Source organism: Melitaea cinxia, chromosome 7 (genome assembly GCF_905220565.1).
Source record: "Melitaea cinxia chromosome 7, ilMelCinx1.1, whole genome shotgun sequence".
In the NCBI taxonomy this organism is placed as follows: Eukaryota; Metazoa; Arthropoda; class Insecta; order Lepidoptera; family Nymphalidae; genus Melitaea; species Melitaea cinxia.
This window is the reverse complement of record NC_059400.1, coordinates 3,629,790-3,648,551: the sequence shown is the minus strand read 5'-3', so window position 1 is coordinate 3,648,551 and position 18,762 is coordinate 3,629,790. Positions and strand designations below refer to the sequence as shown.

Here is an 18,762-nt window from a genome sequence, read left to right as displayed (position 1 = left end):
TGTGTATTTCAAAGCCAGCAGTTGGATGGTTATCCCGCCATCGGTCGGCTTCTTAAGTTCCAAGGTGGTTGTGGAACCTTGTTATCCCTTAGTCGCCTCTTACGACACCCACGGGAAGAGAGGGGGTGGCTAAATTCTTTAGTGCCGTAGCCACACAGCACAGCAGAAAAATCGCCTGTAGTACTATAATGCATGCATGATAAACAAAGGCACGGGCATTTTGAGCCCGTGGATCATAATTTATAAATAAAAAAAAAAAGATGACAATAATATAGTGATGAAAAAATATTTATTTTGAGTTACCACTGTTTAAGTCAAATAGCTGATTGTTTGAGAAAATATGCGTTTTTTTGTTTAAATACTATAAATAATAGAAATACAAAGAAATTGCTAACAATTCCAAGAAATTAAAAAAAAAACTCATGTGTCAGATTTTCTTTATTTACTCTAAATGTCCTCGGCTGGACTTAGCTAAAATAAATTAGAATAAATAATACTTTATAATTTAATTATTTATATGACGTAATTTACAGGAGCAACAAGTGGGAACCTTAAAGTAGTCTATACTAGTTTTTTCATTTTTATCAATGTAGTACATTTCCTTTAAATTCCATCGCTGGAAGCACACACTCTCATAGTTTGACATAAATTTAATTTTTTCTGAGCATGGTGAATTTTCTGAACTGAAATGTAATAGAACATTTATTAATCCTAATAATCTTAGTATTATATTAAGTGCCGATGAATTAATTTGCAAAATGGTCGAAAAAAAGTGGACATTAAATTATCTGTTAATAATAAGTGAACAATTTATTTAAAAAAAAGTGGGGCTGAACCATGGATATTTATATCTAAATGGATTATCTAGAGAATTCAAAAATCTGATAAGATCTAATGATTAACAATTTATAAAATTTTAAATGAGAAAAACTAATGAATAATTTAAGTAAGTAGGTCGAGTTACGATATCCGTACTTGCATCGATCGACTGAGAATGTTTGAATCGGCTTTTCAACGTCATTTAATATGTAATGCCATGTACTGTTTTTATTTTCAGCATATGTTGGGTGTTCAATCTGTAACAAGTGGGTAAGGATACATATTTGTATATGATTGGGTTGTGTTTGTTTTACCATAATTCACATGTGAGAAATAAGATAAACGTTCGTAAAGTTTGACATGACGTTATTTTGTACCTGTTGACGTTAATTATTTCAAAAGCTAACGCTTCAAAATAATGCTTTTCAATTTAGTGCGATATTACTTTCGATTAAGAAAAAAAAGGAAGCGGGCCTTACTGCTCTTGTAGAGTCACAGAGTGGCGTTTCTTCCGGCTTTTCAGCTTCATCGTATTCATCCTTGTCCATTCTAAAAGTAATTTTAGGGTACTCGTCCTATTAAATAAATTGAAAATATTTAACTTCTATTACTGAATAGGCAACTAGCTCATATTACACCCTTTAATTAAATATTTCCTTAAATATACATTTAAAATTAGAATATATTACAATCATTTATTTAATATATTATACTACTTTCTTATCTTGTAGGCCATTCTTGGGAGGTCATTTAAGAGAATAAATAACAAGGATTAAATTGTGATTGTTTCTTACGGTAAGAAAGGTGTCTTCCTTCGCCTCTTCAATATTAGAAAATATGGCGCCGCTATCCCTGAGCTAAAAACATAAAATTCTATGTCTTATTTCTTGGTTACAACCGAGGAATAAATAAAATACGAGTATATATACATATAAATACTAGCCGATCTGGAGAATTCGATTCACCATGTTTATTTAAATTTTGCAATGAAAATACCGTGATAATTAATCGAAATAAAATATGGCCTGTATTTTAAGTTGGAGAAAGTTACATACCTGTGTAAAATGTCATTAAAATTGGTCCAGTAGTTTCGGAGATTAGCCCGAAATAACATCGTGAAATGAAATTGATATATATATTTAAATTACCGCAGTTTCTTATAAACAGTAACTTATTGTTGTTTAGTTAATGGTTTATTTAAACTACATGTGAAATACGAACCTCTCTAATTAGTCGTTTTGCTAATTCAGTTGGATAGTTTTCAACCTCCGCGCATATTCCTCTTTTACGGCACTCTTCACTAACCATGGGCTTTAGCACTACGTTTCCTGTAGTAAAATGAATTTTTTTTTTAGTATTGTATACTTTTTCATGTATTAATTCAGTCTTCCGGGAGCTAGATTATTATTTCTTCTGTGAGACACAAAACAGATATATCGCTGTATCTTTTTATTGGATGCGTTTCAAAGCTTCTGTTTCCGTGCTGCCTCTGTCGTCGTGAAAGGTGACTGCTGTTCAGTAAGTAACCTTTGATTATGACCACGCGTTGCGCTTAGGCGTATGTTTATCTTTTGCGTAACTTTTGTGATTTTATTAACTACGTATACACGTGGTATATGTAGTTAGCATAGTATATAGTTATCACTATTAATAATGTAAACGCTTTTAAGGAATATTTTAACATCATTGTTTTTGACCCTATAATGACAAACGAATATTCCTGAAGATTTCAAAAATACCCAATCTAAAGCCGTTGGTACGTTTTTATTCTAATTCGATGGACACCTTTCATCCTAGCATTATTTGCATAATATCTCTAACCTTTAACGATGTTGTATATGTTGTCTTCATGTGATGAAGATGCTACAAACCCTACAATTAGAAAACCTGAGATAATTATATTCTACAACTAAAGTAATGACGGTGTCGACATATTTGATCAGATAAGTTCTTCGCTTTCATGATCTCAAAAGACTAATAGGTGGCTAATAATAATGTTTTATGGTATTTTGAATATTTTTTTTGTCAATTCTTATACAATTGACACCCAATGTTTTTTAATAAAAAAAGAAAAAAAGGGTTTAATACCCTAAATATTACATGAAAAAATTTTTCACTGTGGATGAGGCTGACGAAGAACCTTCAGCAAAATTCCAGCATCACTGTGACTTATACACAGCAAAAATAATAGAATGTCGCAGATGACATGTATAAAGTCTAAAAAGACCGCGTGTAGTGAACATAAAAAAGATGTTTGCAACATCTGTTTATTAACTATTGATGCTTTCAGTATTTTCATCATTAGAAACTAATTCTACCATAATTCATTAGTTACTAAGACAATGTACAACAAATGTCACCTATTTTATTTAAAAAAATCTAACATCTAAATATAAAAACCTCTAATTTTTGTCACTTTTTGTAAATTCTAACATATACTTTTCAACAATAAACAAATATATATTTTATTTATAATAAATAGATATATTTCATTTTTTTGTTAATAATGTGAAATTGCACTGAGGTTAATAGAAATAATATTACTTATTTTAATTTGTAAATAAATCGGTATTAAAAATTATGCGCATCGTTATCTTTGCCGTAGTAAAAATAACGTTATCTTTCTAGGGTTAAGGATGGTGATGTCAGTTAATATTGTTACGTTCGTCAAACACCAAAACTGTATCAATATAAAGTACCAACATTACAAATTACAATAACTTTCGATAGGTTACATAAGTAAAAAAAAATAATGTAAAAAAATGTATTATTCACTTTGTCCAACTATATTCTCCTCTCCTCTCACCATCTGGAACTGAAACAAAAACGTGTTAAGTTCAATTCATTATCATCATCATCACTTGTTCTCCACAAGTTCGCGCCAAAAATAGCGTGAACTAATCTGTTTTGCCCATAGTCACCACGCTGGGCAGGCGGGTTGGTCACCGCGGGGCTGGCTTTGTCGCACCTAAGACGCTGCTACCCGTCTTCGACCTGTGTATTTCATAGCCAGTGGTTGGATGGTTATCCCGACATCGGTCGTTTTTTAAGTTTCAAGGTGATAGTGGAACTGTGTTATCCCTTAGTCTAAACTTTATAGAATTAGTGTAACTTTATAGAATTCAAAATATGTGTACTTATTAGAATTAGTTATTCACTTTTAGAATTCTAACTGAAGACGAAACGTACAAAAATAATTTAATAGTAGACTAGTAATTAGATTAATAAACATTTATGGAAATTACTTACAAAAATAAATAACGTAACAAATTTGTACGACAGAAACATCTTCACTTGTGAATATTTAGCGACTTATTGAATGCTTTACTAAATAATGCAGCTATAAATACTAATTCCTAGGTTTTCCTGCATTTATTGTTGTCAAATTACGTATAATTGTGTTATGATTTCATTTTCATTCGACATTGTTTTACCGTAAAAAGCTGCTGGAAAGTTCTAGATGGGTCATAGTTTTAATTCAGTTGACAATGAGTAATATATGTATTATATAGAATATCTTGGTATTATATATTATATAATCATGTTAATATTATATAGTAGATTGACGCAAGTTAGCAATTAGTAATTTATTCAGAACATTGCCTAGGCATTCTTTAGAATGCTAAATGTTCAACCGCCAATTTGTACAGTACGCGGTGACGACGCGCGACGTAACGCTTTGAGAGGGCTTTGTTGCTAGTTGTTCTCTCACGTTCCATTTTGCTTTACTTTTATTTTAATAGTGTCAATGTACGATTTTCGTAACTTGAATTTTATTTTCCTTATGAATCATCTCATGGTGAACGACAGTTGAGAGGGAGATATAGGTTAGTGAAGATAGAAAGAGAGAGAGTTACGTTTCGTAAGTTTTGCTTCAGTCTTGTGTTCTAAAGCACACGCGTTTTTTTTAAAAGGGCCACTATACTTATTTTATTCTAGCACGCAACAATGATCATAATATACAAGCTTTTAAAAAACGTTTTTTTGACAGTAACTGGCCATAGATGCTTTGTTTTTATACAAAATTTTCTATTTAAATATAAATACTTTATTTGGTAATGATACCTTACAAAATATCACACATTTCAAAATATATTATAAGGATCCGCAAAAACCCGGACCTTATTAGGTGCGATTATCTTAGTTCGTTAAATGTAAATAATATAAAATACTAGCTGACCTCGCAACTTCTGTTCTGCCATATATGCTATTACCCCCTTAATCCCCTATAGTTTAGTCGTATAAAAATAGATTAGTGACACGAGAATATTATATATAAGATAACGCGCAGGCGCAGATAAACGCGTTGGCGCAGCGGTCACGCTAAGCCATCGGTCCCGGTTGTTATCATGTACACCTGATAGCGATCGCTACTCATAGGAATATTTCCGCCAACCCACTTTGCAGCAGCGTGATGGATTAAACTCTGATCCTTCTCCTACATGGGGAAAGAGGCCTATGCCCAGCAGTGGGATATTACAGGCTTACGCGTAAAATAATATAAAAATAAACAATAGGTAGTGCTGCAACAAAACAATTTATTAACACAAATAAAATTGTGAGACATAAATAATATATAACTTACATGCAAATTAAAACTCAAAATAAATCAATTAAGTAAAATACCTCACATACAACAACTATAAAAATGAAGACTTGATTTCATTTTCTCGTTAAAACAAATTTTTAAAATTATTTCTGAATTCACAATCACAATTAACTTAATTCACAATTAGGAAATCGAATGATGTGTCAATTTGGCTCATCAGAAATAAACACCGTCCAATATCAGATCAAAAATAAAAATAACAACAATCATTATAAATAGATCAAGCGCCCGCGACGGTCAGACCTCCTTCATTTTATAAAGATGACGACAAATGACGGATGTCTGGCCATCGCTGGCTTTTGGGTATTATGGTCTCTATATAAAATTGTACAATTATGATTATTTTTCTTTCCTAAAAGTTAGTAATTTTGACATACATTATATAGAGTTAGGAAAGGACATTGACATTGACATTGACAAGGACAATTTGTACAAATTGTTTTGGTCTAAGAAGTATTTAAATTCGATCTTAGATTATCTATAATTACAACTAAGTTAAATAAATACAAACAAATTAACAAATTTTAAATTTTTAATAAAAACGTACTTAAACACAACACACAAATAGTTATTAATAGTTGCTTCAACTTATTATGCTTAATTAAATTTCTTCATTCTGTAAGATCATTTTTCTAAAGGTTTTCTTTAGTATTTGATAATAAAGAATTCACTGTTTGTCAGTCTATATAGGTACGACTAATGCGTCACTTTCACATAAATGAAAATTGTTTGCAGCATACAACGATCCGCGCAATAAACCAAGCACCTACACATTAGTTACTCTAATAATAAGCTACAGGAACAACAATTAGGTACTTCAAAATTGTCATATTTTAATATTCTATGCTGCATATCCAAGTACACCATTTTCTTGTATACATATTTTTGGGTGCATTTGAGTTCGTAGTCACTAATATAAATTCCTTCTTGACATCTTTTTCTGAAAAATATCAAAATTGTCATTTCACTACTAAACCCTCATTTGGTTTGTGTTAAATAATAACAATCAAATAATGATGAAATGATTTGGTTTTAATACAAAAGTTTTTATACTTTTATAGTTTTTCTGAATATCAATTAGTTAGAAAAAACGTATCAACTTTTAAGTTAAACTCACTTGCATATTTCTACTACAAATCCTTGAAATGACTTGCCGTTGAGTATGAACTGCCAAGTGCCGTTTATATCTTTTGCTGCTTGTGGATAGAGTACCTAGAAACAAAATTCCCAATACTGAGCCAATTGTTTATATGAAGTAATTGATTTGTTAATGAAACGATAGTGTTAAATACTGTAGGGTAACTGTCGAAAAACAAAACCTTTTTTAAAATAACAATAATAAAATGAACGCTCTTTTGGAAAAAGATAAATTTAATAGTGAGGACCAACCGAAATATTGGTTTCGGTTTCGACCAGTTTTGGCCAAGAAATCTAATAACGCCCGTTTTTCGTTTCGATTTCGGCAAAAAAACGGCATAAATTTCGATCAAACCGAAACTCAGTTTTTATAAAAGAATACCTTAAACACCAAACAAGACCGAAAATTCGGTTTCGGTTTCAGCTGAAAACATGTTTCAGTCGGTCACTGCTTAATAGTGACGTATTTTTATTAGTATCGCTTACCTTTTCTTTATCAGAGCATATGTTTTCGTAATCAACGTGTCCCCCGTCTATGTAACTACTCTCAAGTGCAAATTTTGTTACGTTTCTTGATTTAAGCTGAAAAAATAACAATACTTAAGAAATGTCGGTAAGATGTATAATGAAAATGGTTAAATAGCCAAAAGTCCGCCCAGTGTACTTCACAGTCTGTAACTATCTTGAAATACCTTCATATTATGTTTAATGTAGTTGTAGCTTACAATAAAGTATAAATAAATAATTTAAAAAAAAAGTAGTAAAATTTATGACGATTTTTTATCACTAGATAGATAAAACTAGATAGACTAGATAGATATAAATAAAACTATGAAAGAAAGTCATGAACCAATTTTTCATTATTCTTATTATTATAAACTTAATTAATTCCTTAATAAATGTGTTTTGGTTTTTGTAATATATATTATGTTATTTGATTATATTATAATTATAATAATAAACTATTTTACATATTGTATTATTGGAAAGCAATCGTCACACGTCGTACACTATAAACGATGCTATTAATATTTTGAGGAACCGAAATACACCTCTTGATCCTAATTTAATACTTGACATGCTGAATTATCTCTATCATAATTTTCAGTGTTGTGTGTCATTTTTTTTATTTGATTTTGGAGTGCACATGTTTTTTTTAATAACTTACCTGGCTCAATAACGATTTCGCAAGGACATCGGGGTAATTAGGGACATAGCTACAAATTCCCTGATCTTTGCAATGTTCAACATTCGGATGTAAAGAATCATTTATGAGTTTAGGATTCCATGACATATCCGTTTTATCTAAAAAAGATGTAAAAAAATAATTAGTCGTGACACACTACATAAATTGTACAAATATAATTTTTAATTATTTTATCATCAATTTATTTATTATAAATGTAGGAATATTCGAACAAAATACTGTAATATTTAAAACATATTAAACAGTTTACAATAACTACTGTCTCCATCAACATGCATAACTACTCGTAATTGTAAAATAGTCGGTAGTCAAGTAATGCACGGTGCACTTAAGCGACTGCGCGATGAAATCCTTAAATTAATGCCTAAATTACACACCCCACTGTTAAACTGTCCATTTTTTGTTGCACTGTTGATCACGAAAATTGTTTTTTTTTTTTTCTGTAAAGTAAATACATAATGCACCTTATGAAAGTAATAGTGCTAGTTCATCACTCATAACTTCAGCCTATCGCAGCACAATGCTGAACATAGGCCTCAGTGGCAATAGGACAAGTTCGCGCCAAAAATTGCGTGAACTAATGTGTGTTGCCCATAGTTACCACGCTGGGCAGACGGGTTGGTGACCGAAGGGCTGTCTTTGTCGCACCGAAGACGCTGCTGCCCGTCTTCGGCCTGTGTATTTTAAAGCCAGTAGTTAGATGGTTATCCCGCCATCGGTCGGCTTTTTAAGTTCCAAGGTGCTAGTGGAACTGTGTTATCCCTTAGTCGCCTCTTACTATAGTGCTATTTGCTAGGCGGTAACTAAACTATTTTATACTTCTTCTTCTTGTATAATGGCTCCCGTGAGGAACTATTTTATAGTTTGTGACGTAAAAAACGTTTATATTAAATACCCTTTCTACGAGTATACTATTCAGTATTCCTAACATACCATAGAATGACATGGGAAAACACTTATACTTAAAACCTAAACTAAACTAAAATAATAAACGTTTGTTGTTAAAGAAATAGAGTTATCGTGTAATTTAAGGTTAATCAAATAGAGTTATTACATAAATGAAATATAGTTAACTTACCAGTGTTTCTCCAGATATTGCTAGACTGGGCTGAGCACAATAAGACCTAAAAGAAAGAAATAAAGTATAAGTTATCTGTATTACACAAAATATACAATATTTTAACTTCAAAAAATATATCAATATTCAATATATGTTAGAATTAGAACAATAATGCCGTTGTTTTTTTTTTTGCTTTGATATTTAATGTGACTTGAATTAAATTATTTCCACAGTGACTAGTGATATATTTACTATAATCAGGAAGATAACAAGATCTTGTTTCGTGGTCATAATAATTTGAGATGTATACAGTAATAATAAATAAAATAAATAGTTTGAACGCCGTTCGTTACGGACAATAGTTAAACATTAAAACGTCCTGGATTTTGACATCATTTAATTATATAGGAGGATTTCATTACGTATTTGTTCGTTTTTGAACATAATTTCCTCATATAGTAATTGCATCTGACTCAGTATTCGTATTAATTAAATTATGTACTTTAGACAAGTATTATATTGGCAATATTAAGATTATACATTCTATAGCGTGTACTGTGACAAAATGTGGTTTGCATAATTCGTATGCTTGTATATTGTACACTTACTTTATTTGTTCATAATCTCTATGTATTATATATAAAAGGTATTTTTTTATTCATTTATCTCTCTTCTGTTTATCATTTCTCTTTTTAATTATGTTGATACTAGCTGTGCCCGCGACTTCGTCCGCGTGAAATTTGATAAAAAAGGTATTGTGTCAGTTCGCAGTTATAAAATAAATGAGCTTCTAAAATAAAAGTATCCTAAGTTACTCCTACTACATCAGCTATCGGCCAGTAAAAGTCCCGTCAAAATCAGTCCAGTCGTTTCAGAGATTAGCTGGAACAAACAGACAGATAGACAAACAGACAGACAGACAAACAAAAATTGTAAAAACTGTTATTTTTATCATACTCAGCTTAACATTTAATATCAAATGCAACTAGAAACTTCTTGTCGAAGTTCGTATAAACGTAATAAATGTTAACAGGTAAAGTTCATAGAACCCCTCTTTTCCCGTGGGTGTCGTAAGTGTGACTCTTACGACTACCACCTTGTAACTTATAAAGCCGACCGATGGCGGGATAACCATCCAACTGCTGGCTTTGAAATACACAGGCCGAAGACGAGCAACTGCGTCTTCAGTGCGACAAAGCCAGCCCTGCGGTCAGCAGTTCGCCTGCCCAGCGTGGTGACTATGGGCAGTCGTGTGACTGATATTACGTTACTTCCGTTATATATTTTTCTTACGGTTTTAGTATCACATTTGTTTCATTTCGCTCGCCCAGCCAAATGTCAAGCCTGCCGTAAGGAACTTCGTTCCAAAAAATCAAGAACTAAAAAATATATATAAAATTTAACATTTTTTTTTCAAATTGTGTTGCTTCTATATTATCCGAAGGAACTTCGTTCCTACCTGGTGTCCCATGACACCACATATTTTTTTATTTATTAAATAGGTATTAGTTATTAAAGTGTCGAGCAGGAAATAAGTCCTATAAGTAATCAATATTTTTTAATTTACTGTTATGTGTCAGTGATAAATATATACTTGTCGGCACTTGCGCTGTCGTACATAATTAGCAAGGAATTTATAAACAACAGATGTACCCATCACGCCACCTAGCACATCGTTCGATAGTCACCTACCCTCACTCATTATATTACTCGAGTTATTTTGACGTGTATAAAATGAACGGTCCAACATCGGCTAAGGCAGTATTGGCTCTGGCTTGGCACGATGCACTCGTTGTATCCTGCCAGTAGCTTAACCTAGACTCATTGAATAATTAATTTGTGCAAACGAATTAATTGTTACATATTAGGGCGGACAACTCGAGCAAGTGAAGGTGAGCGTTGAAGTACATCTCAAAGGGGGGCTCCTTAAACCTACACCTAGGTCGCAAGGGTTAGGCACTTACTCCCTCTACCACACGATAGAGTCAGCACCCGCATGGTGAAACCATCGAATTCTAAGAAGTTCGTCTTCCCCGTGTTAACTAATAACTATTCCGCGTTTGGTGCTGCGTTAGGCTTCTGTTAAGTGATTCCTGTGTCATAATAAATTGGCGATATCATAAATTGTGTTAACTTGTGCCAACATTGACCACTGAAGTCCACAGTAGACCGAGTACTCTGAAACGATGAGTGAGAGAAATCTACCTCCATTCCGACATACTGATTCTTACACATAGACCATAGAGCTCAAAATTAAAGTATATGTACATATGTTCAAATATTTCAATCAAAGGTAACACGTGGTTCAATAAGTCCCGAGACTAAGTACTAAAAAAAGATCTTTTTTATAAAATTAATTTTTATTCATCAACATAGTCTCCTCCAAGAGCGACACAGTCCCTCCAACGCTTTTCTAACTTTTCTATCCCATGTGTGTAGAACGATTTGTCTTTGGCTTCAAAATAAGCTTCCGTTGCTGCGATAACTTCACTATTTGAGTCAAATTTCTTACCCTGAAGCATTTTTTTGAGGTCTGCAAACAGCCAGTAATCGCTGGGGATCAAGTCTGGCGAATAAGGGGGATAAGGAAGCAATTCGAAGCCCAATTCGTTAATTTTGGCCATCGTTCTCACGGACTTGTGACAAGGCACGTTGTCCTGGTGAAACACCACTTTCTTTTTGTTCATGTGAGGCCGTTTATCCGCAATTTCGTACTTCAATCGCTCCAATAAGCACATGTAATAGTCACTATTTATATTTTTCCCCTTTTCAAGGTAGTCGATGAAAAGTATTCCATGCGTATCCCAAAATATAGACGCCATAACCTTACCGGCCGATTTCTGAGTCTTTGGACGCTTCGGGCGGCTTTCACCAGCCGCTCTCCACTCCGCTGCCTGCCGATTGGATTCCGGAGTGAAATGGTATATCCAGGTTTCATCCATTGTTACATACCGACGTAAAAAATCCTTTTTTATTATGATTCATCAGCGCCAAACATCGCTCTGGATCATTGATACGTTGTTCCTTTTGATTAGTTGTAAGCAAACGCGGCACTCATTTAGAAAAAAGCTTTTTCATGGCCAAATTTTTATGTAAAATAGTGAAAACACTACCAGCTGAAATCTTAACTATCTCGGCTATCTCTTGCACTTTTACCTTCCGATCTTCCAATACGATTTTGAGGACTTGGTTAATATTTTGTTGAGTCACTACTTCATTTGGACGACCTGAGCGTTCCCCATCATTGGTGTCCATGCAACCGCGTTTGAAGTCGGCATACCATCGACAAATGGTTGCTTTAGAGGGAGCTGATCCTGCATAACATTTTATAAGCCATTGCTGTGCTTCAACGGTATTTTTTCCCATTAAAAAACAATGTTTTATCAACACGCGAAACTCGTTTTTTTCCATTGTATCGAAATTACAACCGTAGCGTCACTTAAATGTTTCAAAATCAATAATTTTATTGTTCCATTTTTAAAAATTTGACACATATTCTTGTATTGATAGCCAGTACTTTTTAAAAATCAAAAGAGTTTTTAATATATGCGCCATTTCCAGGTTAGTCTCGGGACTTATTGAACGATCTAGTATTTTGGTATTTCTCTGTGAAATGTTACTGTGCAGCTGATGTAGGCCGGACGGCGACCGCCGGCTACTACGCTCAGGCAGTCTAGCTCCTAAACGACTTTTCGGCCCACTCTAGAACTTTGAAAGTATCTTCTATACACTAGTAGCTATTTTGAAAAAAAAAATTTAAGGTGGTTTGAAGAAAAATAATTAAAAAATTTAAATGCATTTTTTTCTAAAAAATATATAAAATTTCAAATTTCTAAAAATATCATTTCATCACGTAAACACTTTTTTATCTTGTTTATTTTAAAATAAATTTTAACTACACAATATTGGCACTTACAGTAGGCTGGTTACTAGACACTTTAATGACTAATAACTCGTTAATTAAACTATATACCTACTATTGAGGGCATATAGGTATAACATATTCGAAAATCACTAAAATCTGAAACATCGACATTTTTTAGCTGTCCGCTTCGCGTAGAATGTCCCTGAGTGAAATTCGCGTAACATTTGAAAACAATTATTGACTAGGTGCGTAAAATGAAATATATTTAAAATTGTCTTTCTTTCTATACATACTTGTTTAGTATATTTATGTCTTGATTAATAAGGCATACGTACTATTAAATGTCTCGCTTAAAAGACATAGCTATAAAACCACAGTCCAAAGGCCACAAATAAATAAACTTTAGTTTGTAAATTACTTGTGCAGGATTCAAAGTACATACTAGTGACGTAGATTGCTTATCACTGCGCAACAACGACTTACGTAAGCCCGTTACATAGGGAAAAAGCCATCGAACAAATTTTAATATTATCCACACTTGTCCATGTATGGATAATATTTTTACTGCTACCTTTTTGCTGCAATTTTTTTGTTGTATCCTTGAATATGTAAAAAGGAAGCTGATTTTTCAGAAGGAGGATTTAGGTAAATTGTGAACTGTTGTTGAATTTATCGCGTTGCTACTGATCGTTTGATAAACGATCTGTGGAAAATCGTCAGCGGAGACTGGATAAGGATGGCGAGACAAGCAGTGTTCAGCAGTAGACTGCAGGCTATCAGCTATATCGAAGCGAAATATTTTACCGATATTTGGCTTTAATTAGTCTGACAAAGTTTATTGGAATGGTTTTGAAAAAAAACATTAGCTATAAAAACACCGAATGCTTTATAATGAACAAGTAAAACACTGGCACAAAATTGATAAAAAATTACTAAAATCCACTGTTGGCTTAAGTCGTAAGTACCTATTTATGATACTTAATAGATGATGATGAAATGAATTAGTAATATGCATTAACAATAATAACAATAACAAGATTTATTTATTCCATACATGTCTGAATTACAAAAAGATATAAATATAATGGTACTGGAAGAATCAGTAAAAACATCAAAACATCATAGGTAATCATTGTACTTATATATGATAAATTTGAGTTTTCATTATTACTTATGTAACCAATCAATACATTCAATCACTCTATCTCATCTACTTGGCAACATTGAGGGTCATGTGGATGCAAATTCGACCAATCATCGGCTTTCGCAATGACTGTCGTCATACCCTTTTAAAAATTTAAAATTTTGAATCTGCTCCTCCGATCGTTAATATAGTTTATGTAATTTCAAATTGTTTTTAAAACGCTAATATAGTTTCTCATACAATTAATCAATATATTCAATCAGTTCATGTTTTTATGTTTTTTTGTTTTTATGCAATTATATATATTAAAAGCAATTTTTTACCAACCATCGATACCAGTACAACTAACAAGCAAAGCAATAACAATATCATACCAACTATCACTACTTTTACAAATCAATTATAAATAATTACAACTCAGTTATATAAATTTACAATAATTTTCATTATATACTATTTTTTTTAGTAAATAGATTTTGCGATTGCCTTTTACAATTTTTTTTCATTTAGTATGAAAAAATCCAAAGAATGCTAAAATTCTTTCATCTTTTGCTATCTCAATACTCTTACCTACTGGGAGATATAGATAAGGAGGGCTTGTCTGTAGCTGCTTAGTTGTATTTTGTTGCGATAGTCTTGGTTGTTCTTGGTTCTTGTTTGTGGGTGTGAAAGTTAATCTTTATTTTTATATAAATAAGTCCTTAATGTTGGCAGGTTTATTTTTCTTTAGTGGTTGTTTTTTTTTATTTGTTTTCCCCTTTAGTGGTTGATAGTAGGAAGTTCTGGAGATTCAGATAGGGTTTTCTTATTTGTATATTGGTGAGAGGTGTTTTTAATGTTGTCCAGTACAATCAGTTTATCATATTTAATAAATGCTGTTTTACCCAAGTCTCTTTCTATTTTTAGTTGGGTTCGTAACTCTTTGCGCTTATTTCTGACCTCCAGTGTAAATTCCTCTTTTATATAATAATTTGTGCTGCGTAAACCTTTTCCATTTCTCAGAATTTTTAATTTTAGGCCCATTGTACTAAATGATATTTTAACGGGTCTAACCTTATTGCCTTTTTTCCCTCCTCTTGTTGTTGCTGGTGTACTGAATGTAGAAGTATGTATGTATTATCTTAATTATTCTATCCGAACATGACTAAGTTTTTTCGTCTGATATCTTTCTCAAAATTATTTGTTATGGCACACAGTTCCTGAATTTTTCCCTCAACAACTTCATTTTTTCTTGTGATTGTTTAAATTTCTCAATAATATACTTATTGATTGTATTTTTCAAGTCTTCTTTCATTTCTAACATTACGGCTTTTTGTTTTCGTATGTCTTGTTGCATGTTTTCTAAAATCTTTTTTATTTCTTAACAATATGCATTGATAATTAAAATAATACTATAGTTTATTTACATTAAAAAAATAGTTATCACTGTCACTTAGCTTAGCCAAAGCAAAACCCCTTGATTAAATCATAGTAAATTAGAAAGCCATGTTCATATTGACTAATTGAAGTAAGCCCTCCAAACAGATGTTTATTTATTTAATTTGCTGTTATTTTATGTTGTATACCAAACTACTAATATACATTTTAAAAACTTATAACTTTAGCACTTAAACAGTGATCTTTTACAGGTATCCTTCGGTAGTGAAAAGTACCTAATAATAATTATTATATGGTAGAAAGCGTCTTCGGTGCGACAAAGCCAGCCCTGCGGTCACCAACCCGCCTGCCCAGCGTGGTGACTATGGGCAAAACACATGAGTTCACGTTATTTTTGGCGTAAACTTGTGGAGGCCTATGTCCAGCAGTGGACTGTAAAGGCTGTAATGATGATATGGTAGAAGTGAATGCAATGTATTTTAATACACGTAATATACGTATATATATGTTAGAATGAGTACTTTTTTTGTAATATTTGATGACGCGTATTTGTCGTGCGTGCTCGTGAAACCATTTATCGGCATTCAGTACAGAAACTGCTTCGGTTTAGACTAGCTGTCTACTATAACGCAATGAGCTATATTATCCACAAGAAGGCAGTAGAACTTTATTTTTTGGAACGAAGTTCCTTACGGCAGGCTTGACATTTGGCTTGGCGACCGAACTGAGAAAAATGTGAGACTAAAACCGTAAAAAAAATATATAATGGCAGTGACGTAATATCAGTCACACGACTGTACTATAGTCTATTTCACGTAGGATGGGTACGGTGACACATGTCAAATTAACTCTATAGTGAAGTGAGCATGCTTAATTAATTGATGTAATTCGATTATCGAGTACAAATGCGGTTAACCTTTAATCGATTATATAAAAAAAAAAAATTAACTGCTTATTAAAAATTAATCATCGCTATAGTGAATAAATAATATTTTAAGGGTGGTGTTAAACGCGAGAAATGAGTTATCGACAAACCCATTAACGCAGCTCACGTGGATAGCGGGATAACCATTCAACTGCTGGCTTTGAAATACACAGCCCGAAGACGGGCAACAGCGTCTTCAGTGCGACAAAGCCGGCCCTGCGGTCACCAACCCGCCCCGCGTGGTGACTATAGGCAACACACATGAGTTCACGCCATTTTTTGGCACGAGCTTGTGGAGGCCTATGTCCAACAGTGGACTGCGATAGGCTGAAGTAATTTTTGACACTGTATTACGCCTAATTTCAAGTGCCTGTGCAACTCGATCCACTATGTGGTTGACAGATAATAATGGACCGCTATTTTCTCACTCCGGTTCAAAGTATTCCCGAAAGCGGACAACCAATTGACTGTTTGAAACGGTCTTCTTTTGTTCTTTTCGGCATTTTAGAGAACAGAACACACACATAAAATGAATAACTAAACAATAATAATAACAGAACTTAACAACAATAAAAATAGGTAAAAAAACTTTTTAAGTTAAACGGTTTTATGTTAAACATACATTGCAATGTTTAAGATAAATGTACTAAAAACCAAAAAATAATAAAATAGATACAGTCGTGGGAATTATAAACATATGCATAGACTAGACTAAAATAAAACCGTGGGGCACTTTTATTTACATGGAGTGTATAACTATTGGAATTTCCATGAGCAAGAAAATAGTAAGTAATTTCCTCACCGTCTGCGGGCCAACTGCCTATTTTAACGACGAATTAAACGATTCTTCTATCGCACATTAAGTCGATAATTTGTAGACAATTGACGTGCCCCACGGTTTTATTTTAGTCTAGTCTATGCATATGTTTATAATTCCCACGACTGTATCTATTTTATTATTTTTTGGTTTTTAGTACATTTATCTTAAACATTGCAATGTATGTTTAACATAAAACCGTTTAACTTAAAAAGTTTTTTTACCTATTTTTATTTTCTAGTTTTTAGTTTTTATTTCGCATTCTGTTTAATTCATTTAGTGCTTCATTATTGCAAGGCCCATCTTAAATATTGAGGTTGTATAGTGCACTGTATTCTTCTTGTCAAGTCCTTTTATTTGATACCCATATTGGTGGGATTGATAAAAAATTGTTATCAGAAATTTGGTAGCGGCGGCCAGCTTAGATTTCAATTTTGCATAGTAAATTGTATTCTACTTGTTGAGACCTTTCATTTGATACCCATGTTGATGGGATTGATAAAACCTAAGTTATCCGCCATTTTGTAGAGGCCGCCATCTTGGATTTTAATTTTATATAGTACATTGATTATACTGGTTGAGCACTTTCATTTGATACCCATATTGATGGGATCGATAAAACCTACGTTATCCACCATTTTGTAGCGGCCGCCATCTTGTATTTCAATTTTTTATAGTATATTGTATTCTGCTTGTTGAGCCCTTTCATTTGATACCCATAGTGATGGGATTGATAAAACCTACGTTATCCGCCATTTTGTAGCGGCCGCCATCTTGGATTTCAATTTTTTATAGTATATTGTATTCTGCTTGTTAAGCCCTTTCATTTGATACCCATATTGATGGGATTAATAAAACATAAATTATCCGCCATTTTGTAGCGGCGGCCATCTTGAATTTATAATGATAATGAATAAACATAATTGTATTGTCACCAAAATCCAAAGTGTATACAAAATTTCAGATTAATCGGTTGACAGGAAGAGGGTGAAATTTGAATTACTAAATTTGACCCAAGAATAAATAATAAATAAAAAATAAAACAAACGGGGTGAGCTAAATAAAACCGTTTAATAAAACAGCAACAAATACAACTATAGCAACTGGCAAAACCAAAACACGGGAAGCATACAAGAGACAGAAAGTACTGATTGAGATATCTCGAGACAGTGAGATGACGCGATTCACAAGATGGCCGTTACGATTATTTATTTTAGCCGATTACTACGTGTCAATCCCTATCATTAAACGTTTCGTTTCATGCCTGTAATTTTAAGTTATCATTTTCGCTGTACCTTTTTTATTTTGCTTAAAATGTAAAAACGCATATATAAATACAATTTCAATCTAATCAAGCATTATTATTTGCTTTGGAAACTAATTGGTGATTTTTAAAAATGTATATTTATCCGATTTGTTGAAAATAGTGAGCGTGTATTGGAACATATCAAATGTCACCGTACCCATCCTATGTGAAATAGATAATAACAACTGACTAATATGACGTATGTAAAACCGAACTCATTTAACATTAACGCTATAAATGTTTGGCGTTTTTTGGTAAAATAATGAATTAAAAAATAAATAATAGCTATCGTTGGGGTGTAGTGTCTATTTGTATCTATAGTCTATTTTTTTTTAAAGTCTCCTAAATGGTAAACAAATATGGCTTAGGTCCGACCACAGAAAATTAAACAGTGTAACAAAAATAAATAAAGACACATGTTTTTTTATTTCACTTAATACTTTGAAATATTATTATTATTATTATTGTGTTTGATTTATTTTATTTTACGGTGTTT

The 18,762-nt window shown here is 32.6% G+C and overlaps 1 protein-coding gene and 1 long non-coding RNA gene across 2 annotated transcripts; both read right to left on the bottom strand.

The window, feature by feature from the left end:
• Positions 1-420: 420 nt before the first annotated feature.
• Positions 421-4,157, bottom strand: LOC123654973 (neurotrophin 1-like). The gene is made up of 7 exons (XM_045590828.1): positions 4,069-4,157; positions 3,595-3,634; positions 2,041-2,147; positions 1,614-1,676; positions 1,299-1,394; positions 976-1,076; positions 421-683 (listed from the first exon to the last, which is right to left on the bottom strand). Exons 1-7 carry the CDS (start codon positions 4,105-4,107, stop codon positions 506-508), a joined length of 624 nt encoding a protein of 207 aa, XP_045446784.1. The 5' UTR covers positions 4,108-4,157; the 3' UTR covers positions 421-505.
• Positions 4,158-5,867: 1,710 nt separating this feature from the next.
• LOC123655011 lies at positions 5,868-6,629 on the bottom strand. The gene is made up of 2 exons (XR_006743304.1): positions 6,546-6,629; positions 5,868-6,368 (listed from the first exon to the last, which is right to left on the bottom strand). It is a non-coding gene; the product is annotated as an uncharacterized LOC123655011 (long non-coding RNA).
• Positions 6,630-18,762: the final 12,133 nt, after the last annotated feature.

Bases quoted from the DNA above. Each gene is read 5' to 3' on its own strand.
- LOC123654973 (XM_045590828.1), bottom strand. From the start codon at position 4,107: ATGTTTCTGTCGTACAAATTTGTTACGTTATTTATTTTT. The intron at 3,635-4,068 runs GTAAGTAATTTC...TTTTTGTTTCAG, and splicing joins TTGTTACGTTATTTATTTTT to TTCCAGATGGTGAGAGGAGA. The intron at 1,077-1,298 runs GTAAGGCCCGCT...CACTTGTTACAG, and splicing joins TCTGTGACTCTACAAGAGCA to ATTGAACACCCAACATATGC.